General features: G+C 42.5%; 1 protein-coding gene across 2 annotated transcripts in view; it reads left to right on the forward strand.

The window, feature by feature from the left end:
• The window catches only part of LOC106612436 (ATP-binding cassette sub-family F member 3), a 35,056-nt gene that overhangs the window by 11,937 nt on the left and 4,019 nt on the right, over positions 1–19,100 (forward strand). For both annotated transcript variants that reach the window (XM_014213558.2, XM_045724317.1), the window contains exons 2-19: positions 8,207–8,354; positions 8,508–8,584; positions 8,831–8,886; positions 9,020–9,117; positions 10,286–10,408; positions 10,942–11,208; positions 11,355–11,435; positions 12,186–12,245; positions 12,333–12,389; positions 12,642–12,664; positions 12,850–12,905; positions 13,556–13,756; positions 14,028–14,104; positions 14,355–14,399; positions 14,584–14,716; positions 17,317–17,405; positions 17,517–17,608; positions 18,237–18,369. In XM_014213558.2, the coding sequence (XP_014069033.1) occupies positions 8,207–8,354; positions 8,508–8,584; positions 8,831–8,886; positions 9,020–9,117; positions 10,286–10,408; positions 10,942–11,208; positions 11,355–11,435; positions 12,186–12,245; positions 12,333–12,389; positions 12,642–12,664; positions 12,850–12,905; positions 13,556–13,756; positions 14,028–14,104; positions 14,355–14,399; positions 14,584–14,716; positions 17,317–17,405; positions 17,517–17,608; positions 18,237–18,369 (1,816 nt within the window). The remainder of the gene's footprint in view (positions 1–8,206; positions 8,355–8,507; positions 8,585–8,830; positions 8,887–9,019; positions 9,118–10,285; positions 10,409–10,941; positions 11,209–11,354; positions 11,436–12,185; positions 12,246–12,332; positions 12,390–12,641; positions 12,665–12,849; positions 12,906–13,555; positions 13,757–14,027; positions 14,105–14,354; positions 14,400–14,583; positions 14,717–17,316; positions 17,406–17,516; positions 17,609–18,236; positions 18,370–19,100) is intronic.

Here is a 19,100-nt window from a genome sequence, read left to right on the forward strand (position 1 = left end):
CGTTATAGGCCAATGGCTGCATTGGCCGTCTGAGTTCCATGCGCTCATTTAAGCTATTTAGCCGCCAATGATCACGGTTTATCAGTGTCCATATGGCAGAGGCTGGTGCTCCTGCAGTTAGTTTAATTTTTACTTTGATTTTTATATAATTGTAATTAAGATTTTCATGATTAACCGTGTGACTGATTTTGAGAAACAAAAACATGATTGAAATGAAACTGTTCCACAACAATGCGCATATGAAAATCATAACTGGCACGCAGATCAGTAGAAATGGTAGGATAAATTGTATGCATTCCCAAACTTGAAACTCATGCACATCCTATGAAGTCTTTATAAAATAATTGCCTCTGTTTTTATTTTCAAGCAAGGTAAGACCTGGCTCATAATATGAAGTAAAACATTCAGGTTTCAAACGATTAACCCTGATGTTTGGGTCTGTGGGACCCATTTTCAATGTTTACTAAAAGAGAAATGATTACAATTAATATATTTTTTTCAACCTGGCCTTGGCTCATTTTCTGTAAAAGAACACATTTTCATTGAGTGCACACTGTGCACCCCCATACACATTTATATTACATATGTTGTGTTCGGGTCCACTGGACCCGAGGGTAATAAAAGTGTGTGTGTGTCAGCAATCTCCTGCAGGCTGCTGATGAGCTGGATAAATATGGATGTAAAAAATTGACATTTTAATGGTCTTCTTGCCCAAGGAGTGAGCCCACCCCGCATGGCTGCCAATGTGATAAGGAAGCAACCAGGGCCTACGTGGATGGTGGTTACTCATGTGCAGGACATGGTGTCTGGGATGAACAGTTCAAAAGAAGACTATCTAGAAAATCAGTCTGCACTGCACTAATTTGGAGGGAAGGTGTGTTTTTGGAGAGAGATGGAAGGAGAAGGACCAAACTCGTTTGCATGCATACTTTGGGGTTCTTATCATTGCTGGTGTTTTCAGATCCAATGGAAATCCACAGAATCCCTGTGGGATGCAGAAACTGGCAGAGAACTTTTCTGTGCAACAATGTCTGGAAAACGTCCACATTATATCCAGGATTATCCGCTTCGATAACCGAGACACCAGACCAGCTCGACGGCAGATAGACAAGCTAGCTGCAATCAAGTCAATGTGAGACGTGGGTGGACCGCCTTCCCCTGTTTTACAACCCGGTGCCCAACGTTACTGTTGAACAGCTTATGCCATTTAGGGGCCGGTCCCCCTTCAGGCAGTACATACCGTCTAAACCTGTGAAATATGGAATCAGGATCTGGGCTGCCTGTGATGCTGCTTCATCATATGCGTGGAACTTTCAAGTATATACGGGTAAGTCAGATGGAGGAGCCCCTAAGAAGAACCAAGGGATGCGGGTTGTCTTGGATGTGACACAAGGACTCCGTGGCCACATCATATGCAATACCTTTTTACTAAGCACAAGCTGGGACAGGAGCTCCACGAGGAAGCTGACGGTGGTAGGAACAGTACAAAAAATCAAGCCCGAGCTCCCACCTCAGGCCTATTAATTCCTCTAAGTTTGTGTTCACAGCTGACATGTCCTACGTGCCAAAGAAAGGCAAAAATGTGACACTCGTGAGTATGCTGCATAGGGGTGGGAGAATATGTGGCCAGGAACATAAAAAAAAAACAGAAATTATAATGCCACAAAAGGAGGGGTGGGCAATTTAGACAAGCTGGTAACTGGCTACAGCTGCAAAAGAAGAACCCTACGCTGGCCACTTGTGATATTCTTCCACATCTTGGACATCTCGGTGTACAACGCATTTGTCATCTGGATGGCAGCGAACCCAGATTGGAACAGAGGGAAGATTCAGAGGAGACTGCTCTTTCTTGAGGAGCTGGGCAATGCATTGGTAAGACCTCAAGTCCAGAGGTGGCAACATATCCCAAGCACCCCAGCTTCTGCAGCCATTGTGAGGAGGATGCTGTTGCACCACCCGCCAGACCCACAGAACCAACAACTCCAATACCAGAAGTAAGTGTGATGTTGCATTTGTGTGTGTGGCTGACTCTCCTACCTTGGCCTGCTGTAACTGTGTATGTGTGTACACTACCGTTCAAAAGTTTGGGGTCACTTAGAAATGTCCTTTGTTTTTTTTAAAGAAAAGCTATTTTTTGGTCCATTTAAAAATAACATCAAATTAATCAGAAGTACATTGAAGACATTGTTAGTGTTGTAAATCACTATTGTAGCTGGAAACAGCTATTTTTTTATATGGAATTTCTACATAGGCGTACAGAGGGACATAAACAGCAACCATCACTCCTGTGTTCCAGTGGCCAACTACAAGAAGCGTCTGACCTCTGATTGCCAACAAGGGTTTTGCCACCAAGTACTAAGTCATGTTTTGCAGAGGGGTCAAATACTTATTTCCCTCATTAAAATGCAAATCAATTTATAACATTTTTGACATGCGTTTTTCTGGATATTTTTGTTATTCTGTCTCTCACTGTTCAAATAAACCTACCATTAAAATTATAGACGGATCCTTTCTTTGTCAGTGGGCAAACGTACAAAATCAGCAGGGGATCAAATACTTTTTCCCCCCACTGTATTTAATGAAGCTGCCAGTTGAGGACTTGTGAGGCTTCTTTTTCTCAAACTAGACACACTAATGTACTTGTCCTCTTGCTCAGTTGTGCACAGGGACCTCTCACTCCTCTTTCTATTCTGGTTAGAGCCAGTTTGCGCTGTTCTGTGAAGGGAGTAGTACCCAGCGTTGTACGAGATCTTCAGTTTCAGGGCAATTTCTCACATGGAATAGCCTTCCTTTCTCAGAACAAGAATAGACTGAGTTTCAGAAGAAAGTGCTTTGTTTCTGGCCATTTTTGAGCCTGTAATCGAACCCACAAATGCTGATGCTCCAGATACTTAACTAGTCTAAAGAAGGCCAATTTTTTTTATTGCTTTTTTAATCAGAATAACAGTTATCTGTGCTAACATAATTGCAAAAGGGTTTTTAAAATGGTCTTTTTAAAATGATAAACTTGGATTAGCTAACACACCGTGCCATTGGAACACAGGAGTGATGGTTGCTGATCATGGGCCTCTGTACAGCTATGTAGATATTCCATTCAAAATCAGCCATTTCCAGGTACGATAGTCATTTACAACATTAACAGTGTCTACACTCTATTTCTGATCATTTTGATGTTATTTTAATAGACCAAAAAATGTGCTTTTCTTTCAAAAACAAGGAAATTTCTAAGTGACTTTTGAACGGGTGTGTGTGTGTCTGTGTGTGTGTGTGAGAGTGAGACGTTAGTAAAATTCCTGAATTAAGTGTTTTCATCATTCTAGATCGCAGCCGGTAGCAACGAAGAAGCACTGCCGTGTGTGTGGACCCAAGAAGGACAGGAAGACACAGTACACATGCATCAAGTGCAAGAAATACATTTGCAACACACAGTAAAACTCTGTCCCTCATGTAGTGTGTAGACTGACCTTAATTTGTGTTCAATGGGGCTCATTTATCATTTCCGTAAAATTTGTCCTTCCAGTTTGTTCAGTTCAAAGCAGTAAACATCAATAGTGATGTAGTGTTTCGTTTATATTTCTTCAAGATAATCATGATTTATTCCACCCATGTCTTGATAATTTTTTTATAAAAAAAACAAATTACGCTTTTAAGTTAAACAATTTAAAGGCAATGCTACCAAATACTAATTGAATGTATGTAAACTTCTGACCCACTGGGAATGTGATGAAAGAAATAAAAGCTGAAATAAATCATTCTCTCTACTATTATTCTGATGTTTCACATTCTTAAAATAAAGTGGTGATACATTTAAACTCAGTTTTTCACAATTTCTGACATTTAATCCTAGCATAAATACCCTGTTTTAGGTCACTAAAACAGAATTTATACTAGGATTAAATGTCAGAAATTGTGAAACTGAGTTTAAATGTATTTGGCTAAGGTGTATGTGAACTTCCGACTTCAACTGTAAGTATTAAGTATTTTTGCTTAACTTGTTATGGCTGTATTGTTTTAAAAACCCAATAATGTTGTGGGTCTATCAGACCCACAAACATTGGGTGAATAACAAAAACATGAACACTACACAGGGGTTAAGTATGTTTTCAAAATGTATATTGCCTCCAGCTCAAATTGTAAAGTGGTGGGTGACGTGCTGATAGCCTGCCTTTTTTAGTTATTTTTTCTCCCAATTTTTTAAATTTGTTTAATTTTTATATATCGTTTAAAAAAAAAACTTGATTTATTGGCCAACAAAAACCCTGATGTGCAGTCTCTTGGGACATTCACTGGGCCCTCTTCATCTGCAGACAGGCTTTCACAGCTTTATATATGAGGACAGACAACGGTTTTCCTCTCTACGGACTAGAACTGGAGAATCTTTTCATAATGTCCTCCCACAACCCGCCCTATCTAACTAGTACTGATGGCTGGAGCAGCAAATCCTTTCAACCTCTTCCATTGCTGTTATCTACAAATTCATTTGGAGCATGAGTTTTTAATTAATAGGCTTACATCAAGCTAATGTCAATATGAATTTAGCTAGCTGATGATATTTCACAAAACAAAAAGTATAGTATGTAAAGTTGGCTAGCTAGCAGCTTATTAGACTGCACAGAGTGGCCTGCTGTAGCTAGCTAATAGTACATACATTTTGAAAATCTATTTATTTACTTACTTGAATAGGTTCATGCCTACGACGCGGCCAGTCTTGTCAAGAGGAGGTGCCGGTTCTGGTTAAAATATACCATTGGGGTAAGGGCAGGGCTGCTCTACCACATTTGGGGCCCCTGGGCACTGACCTTCGTGGGCCCACCACCCCCGAAAAATAAAATAAAACGCTGGGGGGGGGGGTTAATTTTTATTTTTGGAAATCAATAAACTTATTGTATTTCAACACATTTTGCATGGTGCAGAAAGAGACATTTGCAGTTTTATAATGGTATTCTACACATTTTGTCATGAGGGTAAGAGAAAATGTAGCATTTTATTTTTTTAAAAGTTTTTACTCCTTTTTCGTGATATCCAATTGTGACTCGTTTCAGGAAACTAGGCGTATGTTGCGCGTTACTACTTTACAGGAGAGGCATTTGAACGTAAACTTTTTGTCGTTGTTGATCAAAAGGTGGTTTTTGGCAGAAATGCCTTCTGGAACATGTGAACTTTCATGTGCCTTAATAACAAACTTGTATGCCATCTGTAAATATGAATACAGTTGTTAAATTACTAGCCTAGTTGGTTTAGCCAAGGAAAAAGACGTCAATGTTCACGCCAGCCATGATTGGCTGAGTTAATGAGTGTGATGGACATGCCGAGAGATGAGTTCGGATTGGTCTGCCATGTAGCACACTTCTGTCTATAATATGAGCTGGTCAGTATGTGTAGGTAATCCTTTCTAATGTGGCTTTATGAAAGATATCAGCTAGTAGAACTGCGTAAGTGTTGCTCTCCACTTTCTGGAGGACCGAGTTTTGGAAATCATTGGAATTAGAGTATGATAGCTAAGGAGATGGAGAAAATTCTGCCGTTTGATTGCAAATATGCAGACGGAGTCGGAAAGACCATGACATCCGTGACAGAGAGGGAGAAGCGTCCATCCATGTATACGGGTAAAAGAGTCTAGCTAGCTACATTTTCAGATATTACACGTTTCTAAATTTGTCAGTCATTTTCATTTCAAGTTGAAGTGTATTGCTAGCTAGCTAACGTTAGCTGGCAAGCTAGTTAATGTTACATGTTTGATTTGTGTAATAATATTGTTTGTATCTCAGAGCCATTTGCATTGCCAGTTATATAGCCTAATGTTAGCTAGCTAACATTGAACCTGGTTGGTTAGCTACCTGCAGATTCATGCAGGGTAGTAACGTTATGAGTTTGGATTATGGTTCTTTGTTTAGCTAGCTACATGTCTATAAACAAAAGACTACACAATGCAAGTAACTATTTCAATAGAATGTTTATGATGTCATTGTGACAATTGTCGATAGACGTAGCTGGCAAATTCGTTCTGGCCATCTACTCCGATTTCAGAACACTCGTCTGAGTGTGCCAGAGCGCAGAATAACTGATGAATTTTACGAACGCTCAACACCCGTTGAATATGGCCGGTGTCAGTAAATGTTGGAAAAAAGCGTAATTACATTTTTGCCAGCAGCACAGTTGCAGTAACCAACGCTCTGGATAACATAAAAACAGCCTAACCAACTCTGCTAGGGCGAGTAAAATGGTCAGTGAGCTGTCATTTGTGTCTGGAAGTAGCTAGCAAAAGTTAGCCAGTTAGCTTGGGTGCTTGACTGCTGTTGTTAGGTCAGAACGCTCTGATCAACCCTACTCCTCGGCCAGAGCGTACATTGTGCACTCTGAACGCTCCGACAGCAAAACACTGAATTTACAAACGGACAATCTGACCGCACCGAGTTTACGAACGCCCAGAGCACATTCGGGCACTCCAGATTAAATTTACAAACACACCTGGAGTATAAGCCAGCCTTTAGTCTTGAAATCTTTGGTTGTTTAGTACATGGACTCACATGTGAATCCTTAAAGAGATGGGTGGGGCTAAAGCTTAGGAGAGTGTGAACGATGCTGAATGGGTGTAGACAAAGAAGAGCTCTCCAGGAGGTACCAAAACATTCAAGGGCCATTTTCACAAAAGTGAGGTTACAAGTTTATCAAATTTCAAAGCAGAATTACTTTCCCATTGTTCCTCAGCTGTAGTGTATGATATACCATTTTCTAGCTCTGAGTCTCTACTTTTATTTTACTTTTACCGTCTTAGACGGAATTAAGGCGGTATGTCACAATTGGTAGTTAGTTGAGAGAGAGAGAGAGAGATCCCCCGAAACACGACCCTGCCAAGCCGCACTGCTTCTTGACACACTGCTCGTTTAAACCGTAATCCAACTGCACCAATGTGTCGGAGGAAACACAGTACAGCTGGCGACCGAAATCGGCGTCCTTGGTTGCAACACTCACTACCGAGTTCCAAACTGCCGAGCAGCCGCACACAAGCCTAAGATCACCATGCGCAATGCCAAGCGTCGGCTTGAGTGGTGTACTCTGGAACAATGGAAAAGCGTTCTCTGGCGTGATGAATCATGCTTCAACATGTGGCAGACCAACGGATGAATCTTGGTTTGGCGAATGCCAGGAGAACGCTACCTGCCCGAATGCATAGTGCCAACTGTAAAGTTTGGTGGAGGAGGGATAATGGTCTGGGGCTGTTCATGGTTCTGGCTAGACCCTTTAGTTCCACCTCATCGAACACCTTTGGGATGAATTGGAACGCCTAATCGCCCGACCTCACTAATGCTCTTGTATCTGAATGGAAGCAAGTCCTCGCAGGAATGTTCCCAACATCTAGTGGAAAGCCTTCCCAGTAAAGGCTGTTGAAGCAGCAAAGGGGCAGACTTAACTCTGTATTAATGCCCATGATTTTGGAATGAGATGTTCGATAAGCAGGTGTCCACATACTTTTGGTCATGTAGTTAATCCGTTTTTTTGCATTGGATGCGTCTCAATCCACCGCATCTGCCTATGTCGCACTTCTGCATCTGAGGTGAAAGATGACAGCGCTAGAGAGGTGTCTGTCAGTCCATGAGATGTCCCAAAATTAGGTCTAATCACAAAATATGAGACTCACGAACACAAGCGTCTTGGGACGCGTCTGAAGTCGGTACAGCCAATCTGAGAACTTCTGTCTGAAATGTCCGAACAGTTTGGGCTACACACTAATATGACCCATCTGTGCAAAAGTGAGACTCTTTTGCTGTAGGGCTCCAACAGGCCTCACAAGACTTGTCTGGAGGTCACCTGGAATCAGTTGAAAACATTTTATGGAAGTACTATATATAAGGAGACTGTTTAGTGACAAATACTTGTTAAAATAAATAAACAATGTTTCCTGATCTTATATCTCTCAGATATAGGATAGACACTTAAGAACAAGCTTTCTTTAGATTTTTTGGGGGGGACTATCTGTTGTTCCATGTAGTGAATCTGTTATTAAATGTGTTTGTATGGGCTAATAGCACTAAGTCCCAAAATACATTTTTCATCAAATAATGTTTGTATATATTTTTTGATACTTGAAGGGATACCCAACCCCCCGCAAAAATAAGAATTGAATATCTTTCTGAATTTTCAATGGTTTTTGTAGAACCAACTGGAAATTGACATTTCTAAAATATATTTCTATCCTTTGTGATAGGTGTGCTGGACTGTGGAGGGGCGGAGTTTGAGGATGGAGAGGAAGTGTATGATGCGATTGGTGGGCTGCTGCAGGGTTCATCGGCTGACTGTAAAAACGAGGATGACATCCGGGACATCTGTCAGCAGATGTTCAACACTCTTAAACTGTAAGTGCAACAAACACACAAAACCTTAACACCCACCTCTTTCACAACCAACGTCCAACACAAAGATGAACTAACTGCCACACACCAAAGGCTAATCATTTATGTAATTCGCTTGCTGATTCATCAAAAATATACTCATGTCTTTTCCATCAGGAGTAACGGCCATGCCGCTTCAAAGCAAGTGCTGCTCGACACTCCGGTGCAGTTGTCTCAGATATCTGCAGAGTGTGGTAAGTCTGCAGGGGACTTAGGTCTTGCGCTTTGTTGTCAGCTTTACGGTCCAGAATACAGATGTGTATATGTAGCGATGTATACGTTTGATATTCATTCTGGTAGCCTGTAATTTTCTATCTACTGTAGCCTTTCTTCCTATTTTCTCTACCCTTCCTACCCCCTCTCCCATGTCTTTTTAATATCCTCTCTGACTTATTGTTGCGTCTCATTCCACTCCTTCTGTCTTTCCCCTCTCGTCTCAGTATCTGCCACTAACGATGTCCAAGGGATCTGGATGATGAAGAGGGGCCAGAATACAGTAAAGTATTTTTTTGTTGCGTCGTATCTTGTGTATTATGTTCTTTGTCTAAGCTACAGGGCTGACTTGGACCTATGTTTTTCTCCTGTCAACTTCATCCACTTTGTCTTCTTCCACACACACACCACCTCAGACTGTGGACGCGAGGAAGCTAGAGAAGGCCGAAGCCAAGCTGAAGCAAAAACAAGGGAGGAGGAATGAACGGGATTCGCAAAAAACAACTAGTCCACTGTGAGTTTCATGCGCTTTTCATCTACACCCGAAGACTATGCAAACAGTTTATCATTGGCAGTGGTGGGAAAAGTACCCAATTGTCATACTTGAGTAAAAGTAAAGATACGTTCATTGAAAATGAATCATGTAAAATTGAAAATCACCCCGTAAAATACTACTTGAACTCTGTGAAGCATTTATTTGGGCTGCAATTTGTGAGGCTGATAACTCTAATGAACTTATCCTCTGCAGCAGAGGTAACTCTGGGTCTTCCTTTCCTGTAGTGGACCTCATGAGAGACAGTTTCATCATAGCGCTTGATGGTTTTTGCGACAGTACTTGAAGAAACTTTCAAAGTTCTTGAAATGTTCCGTATTGACTGACCTTCATGTCTTAATGATGGACTGTCGTTTCTCTTTGCTTATTTGAGCTGTTCTTGCCATAATAAGGACTTGATCTTTTACCAAATAGGGCTATCTCCTGTATACCACCCCTACCTTGTCCCAACACAACTGTTTGGCTCAAACGCATTAAGAAGGAAAGAAATTCCACAAATGTACTTTTAAGAAGGCACACCTGTTAATTGAAATACATTCCAGGTGACTACCTCATGAAGCTGGTTGGGAGAATGCTAATAGTGTGCAAAGCTGTCATCAAGGCAAGGGGTGGTTACTTTGAAGAATCTCAAATATAAAATATTTATAAACATTTTTTAGGTTACTACATGTGTTATTTCATAGTTTTGATGTCTTCACTATTATTCTACAATGTAGAAAATAGTAAAAAATAAAGAAAAACCCTGCAATGAGTAGGTGTCCAACATTTTTACTGGTACTGTATATAAGTACAAAATACCCCCCCAAAAACGACTTAAGTAGTACTTAAAAGTGTGTTTTCTCTAAGTACTTTATACCACTGATCATTGGTTTGGTATTGTGACAGCAAAAATACAGATTTCTGTTCACCGATGTATGATGAAGTTCGGTTACAGTGTCAGAGTGAAATAACTTGAACTGATGTTTCACCTCTGCCTGTCTGTCATTCCTCTGTCTCTCTTCCACTGTCTTTCTGTACTCATTCTCTCTACTTCTATCTCATTCGTCTCCTTCTGGTTCCCTCTGTCTATTTCTACCTCTGTCTGTCTCACTCTGTCCTTGTCCGCTCTGCCTACCTCTGTTTGTCTCAGGGTACTGGAGGAGGCATCAGCCAGCCAGGCCAGTAGCAAAAAGGACAGTCGCGTTGACTTGTCCGGGAAGAATCGCACCTACGACATCCGCATCGAGAACTTTGACGTGTCGTTTGGCGAGCGGTGAGGGGTTCACTCTTAAGCTGCGTCCCAAATGGCACCACGTCTCTATTAAGTGCAGTACTTCTGACCAGGGCCAATAGGGATCTGGTCCAAAGTACCGCGCTATATAGGGAATACGGTTCCATTTGGGATGAAGCCATACCCACTCATTCTCCTACTATATCCAGCGCTGGAGCAAGTGGTTCATTCTAATTAGCCTCATTCAATGCTGTGTTAGCTAGACACCGTTTCCACCAGTATTTACCTGCTATTTCAAATGAGTTGATGTGGTTATGATAGTTACTTTCTGCAAATTACTTACAAAAATTCAACTACCTGAAATCAAATGGTGCGTAGGAGTGCTTGTTTAAATGAATGGAAAACAACTAAATGAGTAAATCATAGGTTATTCCTGTGTAATTACCCTTGTATTATTTGTTATTTAATACCAGACAGCGAGAGAGCGACAAAGAGAGTAGGAGAGAGACAGAGACATTTAAGTCTGAACCGTAAAGCAATATGTAAGCACATTGTCCTTCTCTCTGATTTTCCAGGTCCTTGCTGCAGGGAGCGGAGCTGTCTCTCTCGACAGGTCGCCGCTACGGCCTGATTGGCCGCAACGGCCTGGGGAAGACCACGCTACTGAAGATGCTGGCGAGCCGCAGCCTGCGCGTCCCCACCCACATCACGATCCTGCACGTGGAGCAGGAGGTCGCTGGCGATGACACAGGGGCGCTGCAGAGCGTGCTTGAGAGCGACACAGTCCGGGAGGGGCTCCTGACGGAGGAACGCCTGCTGAATGCGCGCATCGCCAACGGAACGTACGTCAGTCTTACTTACGCCTTACTTTAGAAGGAGTCAATACTGGCAGCCTTGGCAGATTTAAATGTTTTTGCAGGATATTTACACTTTTGGGTTTGAAACTGCACCAGTCACTAAACCTGCAGTTTATTCTATTCCATGTTAGTGCTGAAGGAATGGAGACTGTTCGACTGTCGGAGATCTATGCTAAACTGGAGGAGATTGAAGCAGACAAAGCACCTGCCCGGTAAAGAGCCACACTAAACATGTCTGTACATAATGTCATATCTGTGTTTACCTTACATTAACAGTGTATTTAGATATATACATAATGTCATATCTGTGTTTACCTTACATTAGCAGTGTATTTAGATATATACATAATGTCATATCTGTGTTTACCTTACATTAGCAGTGTATTAATGTCATATCTGTGTTTACCTTACATTAACAGCGTATTTAGATATGTACATAATGTCATATCCGTGTTTACCTTACATTAACAGTGTATTTAGATATGTACATAATGTCATATCTGTGTTTACCTTACATTAACAGTGTATTTAGATATGTACATAATGTCATATCTGTGTTTACCTTACATTAACAGCGTATTTAGATATGTACATAATGTCATATCTGTGTTTACCTTACATTAGCAGTGTATTAATGTCATATCTGTGTTTACCTTACATTAACAGTGTATTTAGATATGTACATAATGTCATATCTGTGTTTACCTTACATTAGCAGTGTATTTAGATATGTACATAATGTCATATCTGTGTTTACCTTACATTAACAGCGTATTTAGATATATACATAATGTCATATCTGTGTTTACCTTACATTAACAGTGTATTTAGATATGTACATAATACCATTGGTGTGTATACTGTACAACAGATGACTGCACTTTGCAGTATAATTGTAGCAAGAGTCTATGCATGTTCTGGTTTGATGATTGTTTACTGTTTCTCTCCTCTCTTTTATACAGTGCTTCAATCATCCTATGTGGTTTAGGTTTTTCTCCCAAAATGCAAACGCTGACAACCAAGTAAGTTGCTGTCTGTCTGTCTGTGTGTGTGTCTATGTGGGGTGCGTGTGCACGATTAACTGATCTCTCTCTGTGTTATCTTCACAGGGAGTTTTCTGGAGGGTGGCGAATGAGATTAGCTCTGGCTAGAGCTCTCTTCGCCAAGTGAGTCTCTGCTTGTCACTTTTATCCAAAGGACAGTCTTCCCAATTAAAATACAAGGACAGAGATTATATTAGAATATTTCTGTACATTTCTAAATCTCCAATGAGCTATTTCCTGAATCTCAATGTATTATAGACCATCAATTCAATAGACAGATTATCAAGACATAAAGACATGTGTCTCTGCTAAATATTCTAAAGCTAGCTTCAAGTATCTAAATAATGTATATATTTGTATTGTATCTCCTTTTAGGCCTGATCTTTTGTTACTTGATGGTGAGTGATTTAACCACATTAAGTATTTTTGTTTGATCAGTTCAATGGTGTCCAGCAGTCAGCGCAAACACCCTCTGACTGACTGACTGACTGACTGTCTGTCTGTCTGTCTGTCTGTCTGTCTGTCTGTCTGTCTGTCTGTCTGTCTGTCTGTCTGTCTGTCTGTCTGTCTGTCTGTTTCTCAGAGCCCACCAACATGTTGGATGTCCGAGCCATTCTTTGGCTGGAGAATTACCTGCAGGTAGGTTACTCCTGCTTATCGAATCCAATTCAGTCCCTTTAAAAGCATTGGATTGGTGAAAGCGCAGGCAAGCATGGACAATAGGGACATTCTACCATATTTCTTACCCCAATCCAGGGCAAGGGGCGTGAATGAGTGTACATTTCAGAGAGAAGGGTAGAAAATAGGAGCATACGTTAAGTTAAATTGTTTTAATTTACAGAATGTGCTGGGTAATTCAACTTTTGCCTCTGTGGGTGTCCTTGAGACAAAAGGGGTCCTCTACATTGGCAAGGGACACACCTGCTCACACTCATGAGCCAAGCATACATGGTTAGCCTCAAATGGATTGTGTTGTATCACGAGTTAGGAAATTGCGAACACTCAAGCCAAAATGTGACTTTAAGGTTGTGTCCAAATAATATTTCCCTTCTCCTGAAGTGTGCACTCATTCAGTACTACTACAAATCTAAAGACATTGGATTAGTAGAGGCATAGGCTAGCTGGAGTTACCACCATATTTCTTCTACCACTTATTTCCTTTCAAATCACTAAATGGAAGTGAATGAATGCACACTTTGGGTGGAAGGAGAGATAATTGTGACATAGCTAAAGCAAGAGCAACAAGTTCAACTTCCATATGGCCTGTTTAACTCCTCCACCCCCCACAGACCTGGCAGACCACCATCCTGGTGGTGTCCCACGACCGGAACTTCCTCAACGCCGTGGTGACTGACATCATCCACCTGCACTCGCAGCGGCTGGAGAGTTACCGCGGCGACTACGAGAACTTTGTCAAGACCAAAGAGGACCGCCTGAAGAACCAGCAGAGGGAGTACGAAGCCCAGTTTCAGTACAGAGAGCACATCCAGGTTAGGAACCTACACACACACATACACAGTCCTGAACACACACATTTTCTCTCACATTGAGTTATGCACATACAAACTAAAAGGCCTATGGCAAATGTAATAACAATGCACTTTCTAAGCATTTGTCTTTGCTGATTAGTGTGTTTATTTTATATGATCTTGAAATGCCAAACGTATCAACATCCTGCTAAATACTTATTAGATTATATATTATAGTATCTTATTATTATACATTATAATCGTGGATTGATTACCTCCCTCTGTGTGCCAGGTGTTTATCGACCGGTTCAGATACAACGCCAACAGAGCGGCACAGGTGCAGAGTAAACTGAAACTGTTAGAAAAACTGTGAGTAACCATCTATTTCAAAATAAGATGTTTCACGCACCCCACCCTGCTTTCTCTCATGTAGTGCTCCCTGGGAATTACAACCTGAAAGTCCAATTCATTGTAAAGGATAACTTCCGTCTTGCACATGCATGATGACCTCTGCGTGTTTGTTTGCCTGTGCACAGGGGAATGGTCATTGTAAAGAATATCTATTGTTGTCATCCGTCGTCCATTCATTCCCTCGTTGCTCTTCTCTTGTCTCCTGAAGGCCTGAACTCAAACCCCTGGAGAAGGAAACCGAAGTCACCTTAAAGTAAGAGACTGATCCTCCTGTCCCGAATGAAGTCTGCTTTCAATTCTCATATTAATCTGAGCGCTAACGTGTGTGTGTGTGTGTGTGTGTGTGTGTGTGTGTGTGTGTGTGTGTGTGTGTGTGTGTGTGTGTGTGTGTGTGTGTGTGTGTGTGCGCGCGCGTGCGTCTGTCTGTCTGTCCACAGGTTCCCTGATAACTTTGAGAAGCTGTCTCCCCCGGTGCTCCAGTTGGATGAGGTGGAGTTCTACTATAACACTGACCAGCGCCTCTTCACACAGCTGTCTGTGTCTGCAGACCTGGAGTCTCGCATCTGCATCGTACGTATTAATCACACAGCTGTCTGTGTCTGCAGACCTGGAGTCTCGCATCTGCATCGTACGTATTAATCACACAGCTGTCTGTGTCTGCAGACCTGGAGTCTCGCATCTGCATCGTACGTATTAATCACACAGCTGTCTGTGTCTGCAGACCTGGAGTCTCGCATCTGCATCGTACGTATTAATCACACAGCTGTCTGTGTCTGCAGACCTGGAGTCTCGCATCTGCATCGTACGTATTAATCACACAGCTGTCTGTGTCTGCAGACCTGGAGTCTCGCATCTGCATCGTACGTATTAATCACACAGCTGTCTGTGTCTGCAGACCTGGAGTCTCGCAGTCTCTCAATCCTGATGACCAGTTCTAAATCACATGCACTGCTAATAGTTAGGGATGGACCTGATGACTAGTTCTAAATCACATGCACTGCTAATAGTTAGGGATGCACCTGATGACTAGTTCTAAATCACATGCACTGCTAATAGTTAGGGATGTACCTGATGTACCTGATGACTAGTTCTAAATCACATGCACTGCTAATAGTTAGGGATGTACCTGATGTACCTGATGACTAGTTCTAAATCACATGCACTAGTAATACACTGCTCAAAAAAATAAAGGGAACACTAAAATAACACATCCTAGATCTGAATGAATGAAATAATCTTATTGAATACTTTTTTTCTTTACATAGTTGAATGTGCTGACAACAAAATCACACAAAAATAATCAATGGAAATCCAATTTATCAACCCATGGAGGTCTGGATTTGGAGTCACACTCAAAATTAAAGTGGAAAACCACACTACAGGCTGATCCAACTTTGATAATGTCCTTAAAACGAGTCAAAATGAGACTCAGTAGTGTGTGTGTGGCCTCCACGTGCCTGTATGACCTCCCTACAACGCCTGGGCATGCTCCTGATGAGGTGGCGGATGGTCTCCTGAGGGATCTCCTCCCAGACCTGGACTAAAGCATCCGCCAACTCCTGGACAGTCTGTGGTGCAACGTGGCGTTGGTGGATGTCCCAGATGTGCTCAATTGGATTCAGGTCTGGGGAACGGGCGGGCCAGTCCATAGCATCAATGCCTTCCTCTTGCAGGAACTGCTGACACACTCCAACCACATGAGGTCTAGCATTGTCTTGCATTAGGAGGAACCCAGGGCCAACCGCACCAGCATATGGTCTCACAAGGGGTCTGAGGATCTCATCTCGGTACTTAATGGCAGTCAGGCTACCTCTGGCGAGCACATGGAGGGCTGTGCGGCCCCCCAAAGAAATGCCACCCCACACCATGACTGACCCACCGCCAAACCGGTCATGCTGGAGGATGTTGCAGGCAGCAGAACGTTCTCCACGGCGTCTCCAGACTCTGTCACGTCTGTCACATGTGCTCAGTGTGAACCTGCTTTCATCTGTGAAGAGCACAGGGCGCCAGTGGCGAATTTGCCAATCTTGGTGTTCTTTGGCAAATGCCAAACGTCCTGCACGGTGTAGACATCGGGCCCTCATACCACCCTCATGGATTCTGTTTCTGACTGTTTGAGCAGACACATGCACATTTGTGGCCTGCTGGAGGTCATTTTGCAGAGCTCTGGCAGTGCTCCTCCTGCTCCTCTTTGCACAAAGGCGGAGGTAGCGGTCCTGCTGCTGGGTTGTTGCCCTCCTACGGCCTCCTCCACGTCTCCTGATGTACTGGCCTGTCTCCTGGTAACGCCTCCATGCTCTGGACACTACGCTGACAGACACAGCAAACCTTCCTGCCACAGCTCGCATTGATGTGCCATCCTGGATGAGCTGCACTACCTGAGCCACTTGTTTGGGTTGTAGACTCCGTCTCATGCTACCACTAGAGTGAAAGCACCGCCAGCATTCAAAAGTGACCAAAACATCAGCCAGGAAGCATAAGAACTGAGAAGTGGTCTGTGGTCACCACCTGCAGAACCACTCCTTTATTGGGGGTGTCTTGCTAATTGCCTATAATTTCCACCTGTTGTCCATTCTATTTGCACAACAGCATGTGAAATGTATTGTCAATCAGTGTTGCTTCCTAAGTGGACAGTTTGATTTCACAGAAGTGTGATTGACTTGGACTTACATTGTGTTGTTTAAGTGTTCCCTTTATTTTTTTGAGCAGTGTAGGTAGGGATGGACCTGATGACTAGTTCTAAATCACATGCACTGCTAATAGTTAGGGATGGACCTGATGACTAGTTCTAAATCACATGCACTGCTAATAGTTAGGGATGCACCTGATGACTAGTTCTAAATCACATGCACTGCTAATAGTTAGGGATGCACTGATGTGATAATTCTGGGCTGATGCCAATATTTTCTTTGCAATATCGACTGATTCAGATATTTTTTCATTTTATGGCCCTTTTAAATGTCCTAGCACAGATAGGAAGTGCAACAACGTATCTATGTTCATAAGGCTAGTAAGAACATATCTTTGTCCCCACATCGGGTCAATATGGTCAATGATACATTGTGCATCCATTAATATTGTACACTTCCACAGACAATGCTGTGCAACCTTCCCACTGCTAAAGTAGTACCTACAGTCTCTTTCTCTCTCTCTCTCTCTCTCTCTCTCAGGTGGGTGAGAACGGGGCGGGTAAATCCACCATGCTCAAGCTACTGATGGGAGAGTTAACGCCTGTCAACGGCATCAGACACGCCCATCGGTGAGGTTCCATGCTTGACGTCAGCCATGTTCCTCTGCTGCTAGTGTGTCTCGGTGGGAGTGGGTGCGTGCAGGGAAGTAAACGACAGCTTTATTTCCCTTTCTCGATCAGGAACCTGAAGATCGGTTATTTCAGTCAGCACCACGTGGATCAACTGGACCTCAACGTGTGTTCAATTGAGCTGCTACTCAACAAATTCCCAGGTGACCACCACCACCAAAACATACCAATACTGATCATTATCAAAGCATTGGCTGTGTTCATTAGGCACCAAATGCAAAGGAAACTGATTGGAACAGGACTACCTGGACTTTGTCCAATAAGAAATGTCCCGTTTCTTTTCAGTTGCGTGCACTAATGAACACGACCCTGCTGGTTGTTACGAATCCCTATGGCGGGTTAGATGACAACGTCACGAAAACAATGCGCTCGCTTCAATGGGGCAAAAGGCAGTGTGTTGTGATTCTGGACAGCCAGATGGCTAGCAACAATGACAAGAAGCTGCCATGTGAGGAATCGTTGGTTGCTCGTTTCAGCTAGTTTTATCTTGTTCTTGATACCATGTCTTGTTTTGAGGTGTTTTTTTTTTTCTAGGTGTTTTAACTGATGGTGATATGGCTGAGATTCGCTAGCTAGCTAACCAAGAACTGTAAAGATGTATTTGAGAGACAAGTGCTATTTATGTTTTCAATAAACATTGGAGACTAATTATAATTGACATTCTGGCAACAGTCTAAGCCAACCCTGTCTGTTTTGGTCCATGTTGCTTAACAACCAACCCATCTATAGCCTGCAGTCTTTGTCATCTGTAACCCTTTTTGTCCGTCCCAGGTCGTAACGAGGAGGAGTACAGACACCAGCTGGGTGGCTATGGGATAACAGGGGAGCTGGCAACTCGGCCAGTGGCCAGTTTGTCAGGAGGGCAGAAGAGCCGGGTTGCCTTCGCTCAGATGACAATGCCTTGGTAATGCCTTATATTACACTCCATGGCTGCAAACATTTTACACAGGATTGTCATATTGTAGTAGTAAACTGGTTTTAGTTAAGTTGGAAAAATGTCCTTGTACGAGCAGTGTATAGCTTCCAGACCATGACGTTTAGTAATGGCATTGTAACCAGGTTAGCCCGCTGGGTTACATTTCTCTATCCTTCAGATGTTAAACCGACTCTGCTCACTCAAGAACCCATGGTAGTTGTTGCAAGAGTAGGGATGTTAACCCCAGTGTCCGGGCTAAATTCCCTGTTGGCCCCTCTTACCACCACAGCCACCTAATCATCATCCCCAGCCTCCAATTGGCTTGTTCAACCTCTCCTCTCCCCTGTAACTCATCCCCAGGTCGTTGCTGTAAAAATTTGTTTGTAAATAAGAAATATATTGTACATCTGTCAAACTGCCTTGATAACACTAGGAACAGAACGCTATTCATTTTGAGAAGTGATAACACTAGGAACAGAACTGCAGAGAGAAGACATGAGAGAACGCTATTCATTTTGAGAAGTGACAACACTAGGAACAGAACTGGAGAGAGAGGACATGAGAGAACGCTATTCATTTTGAGAAGTGACAACACTAGGAACAGAACTGCAGAGAGAGGACATGAGAGAACGCTATTCATTTTGAGAAGTGTCAAGAACCTAATGATGAGATGGTTATAATCAGTCTCGAGATTTGTTATTATTAGGATTGCCGGCATC

This window comes from Salmo salar, chromosome ssa09, assembly GCF_905237065.1.
Source record: "Salmo salar chromosome ssa09, Ssal_v3.1, whole genome shotgun sequence".
Lineage (NCBI taxonomy): Eukaryota > Metazoa > Chordata > Actinopteri > Salmoniformes > Salmonidae > Salmo > Salmo salar.